Source organism: Silurus meridionalis, chromosome 28, assembly GCF_014805685.1.
Source record: "Silurus meridionalis isolate SWU-2019-XX chromosome 28, ASM1480568v1, whole genome shotgun sequence".
Lineage (NCBI taxonomy): Eukaryota > Metazoa > Chordata > Actinopteri > Siluriformes > Siluridae > Silurus > Silurus meridionalis.
The window spans coordinates 13526357-13541432 of NC_060911.1; the positions used below are offsets into that span (position 1 = coordinate 13526357).

Consider the following 15076-nt stretch of genomic DNA (forward strand, 5'->3'; position numbering starts at 1 on the left):
TTTAACCAGAAAGCGACCTCATAAAAGCCAAATACGTCTCACAGAATTCATCCAATCTCTAAATTAGAACTGACTAACTAATATAGACAGTCAATCTTTTCCACCCTGTACTACTGAGCAATCCTTTAATGCACTGAATAATACGAATAATTATGCTAATCAACATTTTGCAATGCAGCCTAAGAAAATAATCATAATCTTTGATCCCATGTGGGGGAACATAGAGAAATACGAGCTCCAGATTCTTCCCCCACTTGCTGATCAAAAGAAGACCAGTTGTGGGAGTGCCTGCTGGGAATATATAATCGGTCACGTGTTGAACCGGGGTGTCGAATGCCAAGCAAATCTACACTGTTAATGAATTATCATTGTATTCCAAATACTAATTATGAAAAAAGACAAAATTGGATATGGACAAACATGTCATTTGAAGTGCATGCCCAAGCTCAGGACTCTCACATTAATGACTGCATTTACATTTTTTTTTTCTCCACACACCATTTGAACAAAACGCATATTAGTCAGTGGTTCAGCAACAAGAGTGTATTTAATCAAATGTGTGGCGCAAACTGGACCTGATTTACTCAAAATCAGTTGGAGTCAAATAAAAATGTTCAAATTATTTAACGCCTACAGAAAGATGGCTACAAATATTTGTATAATTTAGGGTGTGTTGCAGATGATATTGTGATTTGTGGTGAGAGTAGGGAGCAGGTGGAGAAGAGCCTGGAGAGGTGGAGGTACACGCTGGAGAGAAGGGGAATGAAAGTCAGTAGGAGTAAGACAGAGTACATGTGTGTGAATAAGAGGAATGGTAGTGGAGGGGTGCAGTGGCAGGGAGAAGAGGTGGAGAAGGTGGAGGAGTTTAGGTACCTGGGGTCAACAGTGCAAAGTAATGGAGAGTGTGTGGAGAAGTGAAGAAAAGAGTGCAGGCAGGGTGGAGTGGGTGGAGAAGAGTGATAGCAGGAGTGATTTGTGATAGAAGAGTATCTGTGAGAGTGAAAGGGAAAGTTTATAGGACTGTGGTGAGACCCGAGATGATGTATGGTTTAGAGACAGTGGCATTGAGTAAAAGACAGGAGGTGGAGCTGGAGGTAGCAGAGCTGAAGATGTTAAGGTTTTTGTTGGGAGTGACAACAATGGACAGTATTAGAAATTAGTTTATATGAGGGACAGCACATGTAAGACATTTTAGAGACAAGGTGTGGGAGACAAGATTGAGATGGTTCGGATATGTGCAGAGGAGGGACATTGGGTATATCAGTAGGAGAATGCTGAGGATGAAACCACCAGGTAGGAGGAAAAGAGGAAGACCAAGGATGAGGTTTATGGATGTGGTGAGGGAAGACATGCAGGTAGTTGGGTTGAAAAAGGCAGATGTGGAGGACAGGGGGGTATGGAGACGGATGATCCGCTGTGGCACCATCAATGGGATAAGCCAAAAGAAGAAGGGTGTGTTTTTACCTTCAAACCAAAAAGCAGGGTGAGTCAGTAGTTTGAAGGTAGTTTCCGAGTTATGGAAATTTTTACGATCCTACGATGACAATAGTGATTCGGAAAAAAAATGTAATCTTCGCACGCTGTTTTACAATATGACGCTGCCAAGATGTCCACATCTCCCACCATCACCGTCTTATGAGATATCTTACTTTTGCCTGCAGTCGACAGTTTAGTTGCCTTGGGGTCAGAGTGCGTATTATTTGCATTTTTAGTGTTTTTAAGGCCCAGCAATTAGTTCAAGGGTAAAGTGCATGCTAATCTGACAAGTATTCAATTTGTCGAAAAAAAAAAATATGTGTTTTGAGTTTCAATACATTGTGATACTACCTGACATTATGAACACCCTTGTGGCCGAATGAATCTCACACAAACCTCTAAAAAATTTGATGGAACATGTTATTCTAACAGCAAGTAGGGATTATATGTGGGATGAGATGTTCAAAATGCATACACATCAAATGGTTAGGTCTCTCTTAACTTGTCCAAATTGTTGTGCATGTGGGCTATAGTGATGTAAGACTTTAAACAAATCACCACCAGCAGAGGGCGCTGAAAAGAAAGTCATTTTGTAAAACAAACAAAACCGATTATAACTCTTGTCCAGTTTTTACTGCGCATACTATGCCAATGTTATAATGCTATACACTGATCAACAAGACTGATTGTGCAAATAATTTCAAAACGAACTTTAAAAGTTAGTATAGTACCTTAGATTTGTGTTTAATAATACAGCAATTCTGGGCAACTCTCCAGATTTTGAGACTTTTACACCTATTTATGGGGATTCTCCCTTTTACATACACAATCCCTCACTTCATTTCTTTTTCTATTTCATTGCTATCTAGAATATAGAAGAGATGGTTTCAAGAGCTTCAATGGCCAAAAAGTCTGCAACTCTTCACTCACGACCATAAAAGCACGTCAGCGCTGCTCTGGCTCTACTCTGAGAGTAAAGAGAAAGAAAATGTGTGAAAGAGGGAATGCTCTGTGAATCTTCTCCATTCCAAAATAACCTTCATTCATTCCTTAACCCCTACACTTCCTTCACCTTCAAAACCTTCACGTTCTTCCCAAAAATCCCCCTGTAGTCTGGTGTAACCAGAGTTCTCTACATTACAGACAGTAAGGTCAGACTGATTGCTCCTCAGAGCCCAATTAACACGAGGCCTCTCCGTCTATGTATAGTACGAGCGAGCGCTAAACAGAAAACCAGAAATGTTTTTCGGGTGTTTTATTTATTCTGGGTAAAAAAAAAAAAAAAAAAAAGAGATTTAACCTACCCAATTTTCTTTTCACACCACTAGAGATGCTCATGACCTCTAGAGGTGCTCATGACCTTGTTCATGATGTGCAAGGTCAATCTCTATTAAACTAATAGTTTTGGATATCAAACTTTTCCCATAAGAAGTGCCTATGCAAAAAAAAAAATATCAATGAACAGTTTGAGCGTGAACCACGACCAGCAAATAAAAGTAGATCCAAATAAAAGCCCCCCACACGGTCCCACCTCCCCGCTCCCGCCACACAAAAAAATTATAAAGTAATGAAAGTAATTAACCAAAAATAACTTAGCTGTCCTGAAGGAACGTGGATAAGTGTTCAGTCCCGAGAGTCCAGAGTGGTAAAATCCAAATGGAAACAAGACCCCTTCAAAAAAATAATCCCAATAAATGGAATCACCAGAAAGTTCTCCACAGGGTTTATCATAGAGCTTTCCATAGAGTTCTCCTCAGAATTTTCCACAGAGTTCTCCACCAGCCAAAAAAAATCTTTCTGAATGTCTAGAAATGCTCAACAAATGCTAACCTCCAAATAATCCATAACAGACATGGGGAACCCCCTTGGCATCAAAGAAAACAAAGTCCCTGCAAGCAGGAAACTCAAGAGTTTGGCTTTAAAGATCTCAGCTGGACCTTGCCATGTTTTCTTTTAGGCCTTTATTACTAATGAGGTTCTACAGAAGGCCTAAACAGCATAATAAAAGTCTCAGAGAGGTAGCTCAAGCTTATACATAAAGAGCACAATCTAATGAAACAGCAATCTTCTTTAAAATGATCAGCATTTTGTGATATGGGCAATACCCTGAATACTCTGATAGACTATAATACATTTATATTCTATACTTATATCCAGAGGTTCTTCTTGTACCCATGTCACAGTATAGTAAGGATAAAATGTGTCAGGATACTCTGGGTACCTGGGAAACGTGTCATGATTCCCACATCGCCTCATTGTTTACTATAACAGCATACCTCTAAGTGTTTCATTCCTCGATGAGTAAAATAATGGTGGTAAATATCAGGCACCTTCAGGTAAAATGATACCCTTTTGTTCTTGGCCCAATTCCAAACTGAGACAAAAAAAAAGAAAGATGAATGCATTTTACCTTGAAATTGTTAAACCTCATCACTTTTCTGTTGCCAAGAGAAGGGGTTTCATCCGTAAAAACCCTCTGGAGTTTCCTGGAGTCATGTTGTCGCAACACATTCTTTGATTGCTTTAATGTTTCCCATCTCAAGTCTATTATTTTTATCGCTCCTGCTGTCATTCCGGTGGGTTCGGTATTAGAAAAACATCCCAAAAAACCTGTGGATGTCCCTGAAAACAGTGCATTCCCTCAGAGAGAGAGAGAGAGAAAGAAAGAGAGAGAGAGAAAGAGAGAGAGAGAGAGCTGACGCTGGATTTTTGGCCGTTTGTGACCACTTTTCTGCTGAGGTTGACGACACGTGGAGGTTGAAGCCACAATGAAGGGTGAATTGATTTGAATTTATACTATTTCGAGCAGCACGATCCTCAACAACGCAATTTTGTTCAAACCTATTTTTATGTTTATCATAATTTTAAAGCCAACAGGATTCAGGAAATGTGCGAATGGATAAAAGGGGGGTTTCTGCTTGATTCTGATAAATGAAGAAATATTGTCCAAAAATGATGAATCGTAAAAAATCTTAGAAGTAAGAGAAACATGGATGGGATCTTCTCAGGTTTTTATCCCCCCATTCTCTATCCTCCATCCCTCCATCTATAAAGATACTACTTGCATTGGCGATAAGAAGTCAAACTTAAACTAATTGTGTTATTAATTTCCCTAAAAAATCAAACTTGTTTAGGTAAATGAATTGCATAGCCCCACCCCCAAAGCCTTTTAATATCTTTTTAGCTTGTTTTAAGATAAAATGTATTGAAAAAAACTAACAAAAAAAACAAGCTCAACATTGACGCCATTTTACACCATGTCTGACTTACAATATCTAATTTATATACTTGCCAAGTTAAGAGCTAAGGGCCTTCTTTAAGGGCCCAGAAGTTCAGTGGCACTGAGATTGAAACTCACAACCATCCAAATTCCAGGGAAGTTCGCGTTGCGCCGTGTTTATCGCAAGAAAGGCTGAATGCTGGATGCCATCTGACTCTCAAGAATTATAGGATTTTTACGAGCTATTTACGGTTCCGAACATTTACGAGGAATTGAAGCGCCGTCTCCATCATTATCTCCTGACAGCGCTAACACCTGGCTAACACCTCCCTGATTGTGTTATGATCTTAATTCCCTTAACAGTGCATTGTAAATTGACAGGCAAATCTGTCTAATCTGGAGTAATGTGCTTCAACACGTCCCAAATGAGTTTACTTTTCCAATTAGCGTCACGATTAATGCAATTCTTCAGCGTACAACGAAGGTATAAATCAAAGTTTAGACGCCAGTACACGCTGGTACCAGGCTACACTTCGATATGCGTTAAAAATGTCTGAAGTTACAAATATTCATATGCAAATTAAAGGCACTTATACTTTCCTCTCAGCATTTGAAATATCAGACATGGTAGTAATGATGTCACATCCTAACTGAGCTTATAGATAGCACCACCCCAGGTCAGTTATTTAAACGTAATATATATCTCAGATATAACATAAAACATAAAATAACATAAGCCAAACTATTTTTAGATATATCTTGTATATGTTTTGTGATAGCACAGCAGTAGAAGTACCCAGTTTTTGCGATGTCACAAACGGAGCGCATATTTTTCAGATGTAGACAGGCCAGGATATTTTTACAGATGTTTATGACCTCACTTATTCACATAGTTTGTTTAAAGCCCCACCCCCAAAACCAAATTTCTATAAAGATGTATAGTTGACAGCTCAGGCATGATTGGTTTAAAGAGGTTGCTGACTTCTCAAACTGAGCTCATTCATAGCTCCGCCTCCAAATGCATTTTCTTTCGAGATATTATGTCTCAGATATAATTGTTGCTACATAGCCACTCAAAAAGTTAGTTAAACGATATATAGAATAATTGCTCCATGTCTTGTGATTTCACAAACTTTAAAGCCCCGCCTCCATAACTGTATGTTTAAGTATTATGCCTTAGAGATAATTGTTGCTACATGGCCACACCCACATTTTTTATGCTATTTAGAGGCAGATGGTCTCAGGTGAGATGTTCTTAGCATCTCCAAATAAAATATTTGCCAAAGCAAGTCTGTAATCTGGCAGGTTAATAGACTTTTAAAACATCACACACTGATTGACAGTTTATCCCCTCCAAGTCAGTTTTAAATAGAAGTACTACTTAAAATTTCTTTGATTAAAATTAGCTTCAAATAGAAACCATTAAAGAATGATCTTATTTTGGATAATATTTTGGGCAAATCTATCAAATAACACAAGAGTTACAACACTAAGGTTCCTCAAACACTTGCTGAGGATTCGTGCTGTTTGAGATCCGAGCATATCCTACGAGGCATCTTTCCTGATTCGCCGTCCCCCAGCCGTGAGAGAGCGCATACACCCTGCACACATTTCCACCCACCGATCGTAACGATGAGTCCGCTCTCTCACAGGTTTCCCAGAGGAATGAATGGTCCAGGAATGATTTCTCGTCTCGGTTTGGTAACGAAAAACATTTAATGAAATGGATTAAACAAATAAAAACTGATCGAATCAACCTTTAAAGTGGCTCAACCGACCCAGGGTCATGACTCAATGCTCTCTTTTAGTACATTTCCGAATTCAGAACCAGTTTCCTCGTGCCTCAAAGAAAAACAAAAAAAAGATAAGACTATGCTAATGAAAAAAAACAAGTGTATGAAGATCATTATAGCAACTTGATATGTTTAATTTGCACAATTTGCATCCAAATAAGTGTTAATTCGCACTTCACCTAAATTTCATGGCTTCTTTTTTAATTTTAGATTGGTTGAGTTAATATAACTAGCATTGTTCTAAGATGTAACACAGTTTTTGTTACAATAAATATTTGTATTTAACATACACACACTATATTTATTGGAGCTGTTAAGTTTACAGTGCCAAACTAGCATGCTAGCCACACAAATTTTATAATGATAGGAAAGTGAGTTAGCTCATAAATTCTAAATCTTGCTAGCGGTAAAACCCAGTGCTTAGCTTTGCTAGATTTATGCTAGCATATGATAGCTAAGCTGGTTAAGGTACAGTAAACTCGGATGCCATGTGGTAAAATTGTAATTCTTTGGTAAGTCATGGTAAACATGGTTCTGGTATTGGAAAGAAAGAAAGAAAACAAAGAAGTACCCATGCCATAATGTTCGCTGAGCAGCTCGAGCATAAATCCTGTAACTTTTTTTGTACTTTTTTAGTTACTGTATGTAAGTTTAGATCTCAAGGGCAGCCAATACTGCATCTCTGAACCTCGATTGTCCAGATGAATTATACCTGCCTGCTTTATTTGAAACATTATTAATCTAGAGTATATAAAGGTGAGTCCAGTGGCATGGAGGAGAGCATTGGGAACGGACCCGGTGGCCGCGTGGTCGTCCCCAGAGTGGTGGGTGATGTACGTTTTTTTTTGGATGTGTGCAGCTGTAACCTTGAAGGCTGAATTTACATCTCATGTGTTCTCCCCCATCCAGACTGTTTCAGGATTAACTGTACCTCCAGTAAGTGCCTGTTCCTGTTTTCTTCTCTATACTTTTTAACACATGCTATGCAATACAAATGTGAACGATGATGACCTGAACTAAGAACTGTGTCTCTGAAAAAAAAAGTAAAACTTGTTCCGTGAGATTGGTCTTTGTATTCGACACTCTTCAGCAACCTACGCTTAATATGTATCCTCACTGTGTTAGTCAGAATGTTCAGCTTTACAGGTAAAGTGCAAAGGTGTGTGGCATGAATTGGATTGTTTTGTTAGAATGTTAATTCTTTTGACACAAAAGGTAAAAGCTGTGAAAAAAATGTAAGTATTTGTATGTAAGATGTTCACAGTGAAAGAATTTTGCCGTCTCCTTGCTGAATATATTATATATATATATATATATATATATATATATATATATATATATATATATATATATATATATATTTATTTTTTATTTTTTTTTGATTATTATTACAGTCAGCCCCCGACCTATGAATGCTCAACTTACAAATAAAAAATAAAAAAAAATTTATTAAATTCTAAATATATTTTAAAAGAAAATCTAAATATACAGTATTCAAGAAAACATTAAAAAAAATCCATGCACTATTTAGATTTGACAATGCTGCAAACAGAGGGAGAAGAAAAAGAAGAAGAACTCCTGGCAGGCATGCATTGTGGGACCGAGACATGCAAGTCTCACTTTTCTCAACTTACGTATAATCGACTTATGAAAACTTTTCTGGTCCCTATGTATTTTGTAAGTCGGGGGCTACCTGTATATACATACATTTTATATATAAAATATATACACACACACACACACACACACACACACACACACACACACACACACTAACTATTTGCTATATAAACACCACTTATGGAGCAAAAAAATATCTTTGTTGCAGGATCTGTCTTTTCTTTTCATTTGTAGTTCCAAATGCATTGATTTATATTTTCATTTACTACAGCATGTGTCAGGGCCTTTATCCAGAGTGGCTTACAATTATTTCATTTCTACACTGAGCAGATGAGGGTTAAAAAGCCTTGCTCACTAGCCCAGCAAATGTAGCTTGGTGGCTCTGGGATTTGAACTCATGACCTTCCAATCAGAATTCCAACATTACAAATTACTGAGGACAAATTTGCATTTCACTCATGTATTGTACTCATGTATTTTCTCAAAATGGAAGAGAAACAAGCTGTAGCGTGCATTTTGTTCATGACTAGCCTTGATAATAAAAACAGAAAAATAAAACCCGGCCTGAGTGAAGCACACCGTCCACCCGACTCAATTCAACATTTTTCCTGAGGTGGTTTGAAGTTGTCGCACTAATTGCATCATCAAGTTCGGCGCTCCTATTCGTTTTTGGTTTGATGGTCGTCGTAGGAGAAGCCACTCTGCAGGAAACCTGTCTGAAACCTTCTGACACTGCCAGGATTTTATCGGAGAAAAAAAATGGTCGCAACAGCCATTTATTCGGCTGTCAGTGAACATGTCAAACTAGGACGGAATCTTCGGGGGTAGGAATCTTTTAGGATTTTCAAAATTTGTCTCAGACAATCAAACGGTTGGCCAAAACAACACGTAGCCTGAGTAGATCCTTATCATAGTCTATAGACATGTAGGTAACATTACATACAGATTATCCATATTTACATATTTACTAATATTGACTTCTTAATTATGACTCAATATCAAACCATTGAATCCATATCCAAACAGATCCAAACAGAGCCAATGATAGGACACAGGTGCAGACAGGACAGAGGCTAATGCCAAAACTAATGTCAGCAATTTTAATCATGATTTACACTGTAAGGGATAAATTCTTGCCCCAAGAAACCCCTTGATTTCTGATGATCTGGCTATGCTAATTTCAATATCTGAAATATCTGAAATATCTGCCGTACCTTGTTGCATTCTGGCTAAAAATATAATATTTTTATTAGTTTATTCATTTATTAGTTTTCAGAAAGGAGTCCAACCAATGATCTGATAGAAAGAAATAATATTTATAGACATAAATTATTCATTAGAGCAAATTGCTTGTGTTAATAGGAAACGCTAGGACGGTTGTCCACGTTTTCAGTTCACAAATTCAAATTTAGTGTTGATTTCCTTTTTAATGATGTCTGATGCAGTAAAATGTGAGAGCAGGCCTGTGGGTCCCTTAGGCAGATGGGTTTGGGCCTCATTAGCTTCCCGTACTCATTAGTAATGGTAGGTAGGGATGGGAATGAGAGGAGGTGAATGACTAGGATTAACATGGCCGCCGTTGCGTCGTCACAGCCTTCTGTTGCTAATGACCGCATATCAGACTGATTCCAAACAGTCCGCGGTCTGGCGTGTGTCTTAGACGGGGCTATTTTGTCCATGCATGAGTTCCTTTTTGTCATTCTTTTCTTTCAACTCATGCCATTTTGTTTTTCCTTACTACGTCAGGAGGCTTGTAAACGGATGAGACTTGTTGAAGCAGAAAAGAAAGTATGGAGTGCAATTTTATTATTCTCATTAACCTGCCTTTCCATGCACAGAAAAAGAGGTGGGAAAAAAAAGTGAGAGAATGTGCAGAGGCAGCGAACAGCAAAAATGGAGGCAAAAAAAAGGACCAAAGGTGGAACGACAATGCAAGGAAGTAAAAGTGGGAGTAAAGTGTTAGCCAACCCATTCATTATTCAATTCGCTAATGAATAAATGATTTCTCAGGGGTCACAAATGATTCACTGTGCTTTTTTATACCCAACGACTCAACAGCTCCAGCCCACTGCATCCCCCCCTTTTTTCCCTTCTTGTTCTCTGTGTTTTATTTTATGGCTTTACAACAAAGCTTCCAAGGCTTTCTAAAGGAGAATAATGTTTAGTTTTCTTACCTGACCCATTTTCTTTTTACCGCCTTCACTAGTCAATGTTAGTGTCGCACCTAGAAGCACAATCTTTGCTGACCTTCAGCTTACGTTGAACTAAATGCACATCACTACCCAATGACTTATTTGTGCTCTCCAGCTGGCTATAGGATGTAACAAGTTCAGCAACGCCCAAAAAGGCTTAGGTTAATTGTACCATTGCGTAACTCTGTAGCTTTGAAAAGAGCATTGATGCTTTATCTCAGTTAAGATTATAGTTTGGTGCAATATACCTATACCAAGGACTCTGGGTGAGGGGGCAATACACCCTGTATTGAGAGGTCAGAGAACCCAGAAGAAACCAACAAGGACACAAGGAGAAAAACAACTTACACAGTCAATAACCTGACCTTGGGATCAAACCAGAGACCCTGTAGCTGTGCGATAGCGATGCTGCCATTTAGCATTCACGTCTTTATCTTCAAAACTGTATTTTATAAGATAATTATAAGGGTACACCACTTTCACCTAGCCATGAAAGTACTTGCATATCAAAAGTACAAGGACGTTTCCCTTGAGGATACATGACATACAACATTTCTCTTTGAATTCGTGAGACATTCCATACAATACTTTCCCATGTTTTGAAGAAGCAAAAAAAAACTACCCTTAAGGGAATTAAACCCTTGAAGGTCAATAGATAAAACATAACTATATAAGACAATCCCCCCAAGTGTACAATTCAACCTTATAAGGTAGAAACCATTTGCTCAAGGGTCCAAGACATTCATTTGAGTGTAGAAGACATTGCTTTGAGGGTACCATGCATCTTCCTGAGGGTAACATACACCCCATGAGGGTACAAGACATCTATTTTAGTATAGAAGACATTCTTTCAAGGGTACCAAACATCCCATTGAGGGTAACAGACACCTATATAAGTGTAGAAGACATTTATTTGAGGGTAAGAGACATTAAGTTAAGTGTAAAATACATCCTTTTGAGTGTACCAAACATCCCATTGAGGGTACAAGACATCTATTTGAGTGAGGAAGACATTTCTTCGAGGGTACCATACACCACCTTTGGGTACAAGACACCCACTATAGGATACTCTACACCCCTATGCATGTGGAATAGAAGACGTTTGTTCTCTTTATTGGCTTAAATCTGAAGCTCATACCCAACCCTGCTGGTAATGTTTCATTTTAAACCCAAAATCAGTTTCTCACAACAAATCCCTTCTTTGCAATATGCCGCATTTTTAAATTACATGCAATAGTAAGTAGACAAATGTAGTTTCATCAAAGAAAACAAAAGATAAAAAAATTAATTTGCCTGAGGGTACCATGATGAAAACCACTGGCACTACCAAATATCCCACTTGGGGTTCAAGGCATCCATTTGATTGTGGAAGATATACCCTTGAGAGTACCATACAGTACATTCCTCTGGGCCCAAGACATTCGTCTGAATGTGGTCCACAAAGTGTACCATACAGCTTCTTGAGGGTACCTTACAGTACACCTTTTTGAAGGTACAAGACATTCCAAAATACCATCCATTTGCTTCAGGTTACAAATGACAAGCAATGGTATACATTACTGCCCTATATTCTGACTGCAAGACACAAAATCTGGGACATTTCACTGTACCAGAAATACCCAGAAACTTGCTCATATCAGCATGCAGAGAATCCAGTCGATCAATATGCAAGAAGAAATGTAAAAACCATGATAAGGTCTGCAGTTTTATAATAGTTCAGGTAAGTTTTTTCTACAGGGGAACATCTTTTACAATACAGATGGTCCCAGAATTTCGATGGTTCTATCTATTGATAGATCTATCTATTATTCTATCTAATCTATAAAATTCACTTAAAAAAAAATAAATTGGCCCAAGTCCAGTGCGCATCATGTAGACTTGTTACGGTGGAAGACTAGCTCGCGGCGGCCCTCCTCCGTTTTGAATTTTTCCGACTCCGAACTAATTTCACTTTGAGGACAGGTTTGTTCGTATCCGCGAAAGTTCGTAAAGTGAATGTTCGTAAAGTGGGGAGCGTCTGTACAATTATGTTGACACATAGTTTCAAGTCAAGTCAAGAAGCTTTCATTGTCATTTCAACCATATATAGCTGATGCAGTACACCGTGAAATGACACAACGTTTCTCCAGAACCCTGGTGCCAAATAAAACAACATAGAGCGACATCACACAACATAGAGCTAAAACAACATATAGCTACACTTGGCTAATTTGGCTAATTAAGAGATTACAACAACATTTGGCTAATTAAGAGATTATATCCCAACAACCTCGCCCTTTTTGTCTGGTCCAAACACAAGGATGTATCAATTTATCTGGTACTGAATAGTCAGCCAAATAAAAGAAAAGGACTGTTTTACACTTTTTCTTACCCAGAAATGCACATTTATTTAGTGCACATTTGCTCAGAATTGGTCTTTTCCTCCACAAACTGGTGGCTTCTACAATTACAAAGTACCTCCATTTCCTTAACCAGATGTCACGGCTTTATCACTCAAGAGCGGTAATAAACCAACCCACAAACAGTTGTGGCTAGAGGGCACGTTTACGCTCTAATTAACATGCTTTGCTAATCAGGGCAAGTCACAACTGACAGGATGGAGAACGTAATGTTATGCCAAGACCCGAAAACACGTCACTGTCAATTAGGACCCTTTGTTCCCCCGGAGCTTATCTGTCCTGCCATAGCAAAATTTTTAAACACCACTCATCCCCAAATGCTGCTTGCAAGCAAATGACAAAATACTTCAAGATGGCTTTCCCGGTTGGGAGTCGGTTGCTTCATAAATTGCTTTATTTCTGGACTTGTCTCCGGAGAGGGACACTAATTAGAAGATATATTTTTATTTCCTTATATACTTTTGTACGTGTATTTAATAATTTGATTGGTTCCTGGAATGCATTGTTAAAGATTGGGCAAGGAAGGATTATTTTATGTAAAGATTTTGAGAGTTTAGAATATTTATTTCTCTAGTCTTTTTGGTTGTATAATGCAAAAACTATTGCACACCTAGATTGGGGGGGGACTATTCTTAATGGCAAATCCACTCAAGCTGGGTCAGATTGGATAGGGAGCATTAGTGGACAGCAACAATCAGGTCTCTCCAAAAATAAACAATATTGAAAAAGTCCATAATCTGTGCCACTCAGAATATTCTTCTGAATTACTTCACAGGGATTTCTCCCGTAAGCCACTCCTGTGTTGTCTCGCCTGTGTGCTTAGGGTCATTGTCATGTAGGTGGATGAACCTTCCATCCAGACTGAGGTCCTGAGTGCTGTGGAACAGGTTTTTATTAAGGACATCTTCTCCATTCAGCTGTCCCTCATTCCTGACCAGTTGCAAAGTTCCTGCTGCAGAAAAACATCCCCACAGCATGATACTGCCACCACCATGCTTCATTTTTGGTATGATTTTAGGCAGCTGATATCTTCTATAAATTATATTATAGGCACACAATAGTGTGGTAGCATGAAATATTCCTTCCAATTTAACCAAAAGACCCAAACCTATTTAAGCATGGCAATGCCCCTGTGCACAAAGCCAGCTTCGTTACATGGGTTGGACTGGAAGATCTCCTGTGATAGAGCTCATCCCTACTTAGCAGCTTTGGGAAGAATGTGAAATCTGACTGCACCACCGAATGCCTTCTCACCTTCACAAATGTCCAAAAAATCAAGGAGAACTTCTGGGATCTTCCCAGAATAGTGGATCTTAGTATAACAGCAAATGTGGAATAGCATGTTTAGAAGGTGTTTATAAATATGAATTAGAATCAGGTGTCCACAAACATTTGTCAAACTTATTATACATACAGTGAGGAAAATAAGTATTTGAACATCCTGCTTTTTTGCAAGTTCTCCCACTTAAAAATCATGGAGGGGTCTGAAATTGTCGTAGGTGCATGTCCACTGTGAGAGACATAATCTAAAAAACAAAAATCCAGAAATCACAATGTATGATTTTTTTATTTGTATGATACAGCTGCAAATAAGTATTTGAACACCTGAGAAAGTCAATGTTAATATTTGGTACAGTAGCCTTTGTTTGCAATTACAGCGGTCAAATGTTTCCTGTAGTTTTACACCAGGTTTGCACACACTGCAGGAGGGATTTTGGCCCACTCCTCCACACAGATCTTCTCTAGATCAGTCAGGTTTCTGACCTGTCGCTGAGAAACACGGAGTTTGAGCTCCCTCCAAAGATTTTCTATTGGGTTTAGGTCTGGAGACTGGCTAGGCCACGCCAGAACCTTGACATGCTTCTTACAGAGCCACTCCTTGGTTATCCTGGCTGTGTGCTTCGGGTCATTGTCATGTTGGAAGACCCAGCCTCGACCCATCTTCAGTGCTCTAACCGAGGGAAGGAGGTTGTTCCCCAAAATCTCGCAATACATGGCCTCGGTCATCCTCTTCTTAATACAGTGCAGTCGCCCTATCCCATGTGCAGAAAAACACCCCGAAAGCATGATGCTACCACCCCCATGCTTCACAGTAGGGATGGTGTTCTTGGGATGGTACTCATCATTCTTCTTCCTCCAAACACGTTTAGTGGAATTATGAACCAAAAGTTCTATTTTGGTCTCATCTGACCACATGACTTTCTCCCATGACTCCTCTGGATCATCCAAATGGTCATTGGCAAACTTAAGACGTGTGTGTGTCTTGTGCTGGTTTAAGCAGGGGAACCTTCCGTGCCATGCATGATTTCAAACCATGACGTCTCAGTGTATTACCAACAGTAACCTTGGAAACGGTGGTCCCAGCTCTTTTTAGGT

General features: G+C 38.8%; 1 protein-coding gene across 26 annotated transcripts in view; it reads left to right on the forward strand.

Moving 5' to 3' along the window:
• The window catches only part of LOC124381709 (neurexin-1a-like), a 316092-nt gene that overhangs the window by 120504 nt on the left and 180512 nt on the right, over window positions 1–15076 (forward strand). For 18 of the 26 annotated variants that reach the window (XM_046843553.1, XM_046843558.1, XM_046843570.1 and 15 more), the window contains one exon: window positions 7399–7425. The exons of the other annotated variants lie outside the window; for them this stretch is intronic. In XM_046843553.1, coding sequence (XP_046699509.1) covers window positions 7399–7425 — 27 coding nt within the window. The remainder of the gene's footprint in view (window positions 1–7398; window positions 7426–15076) is intronic. 26 annotated transcript variants of the gene reach the window in all.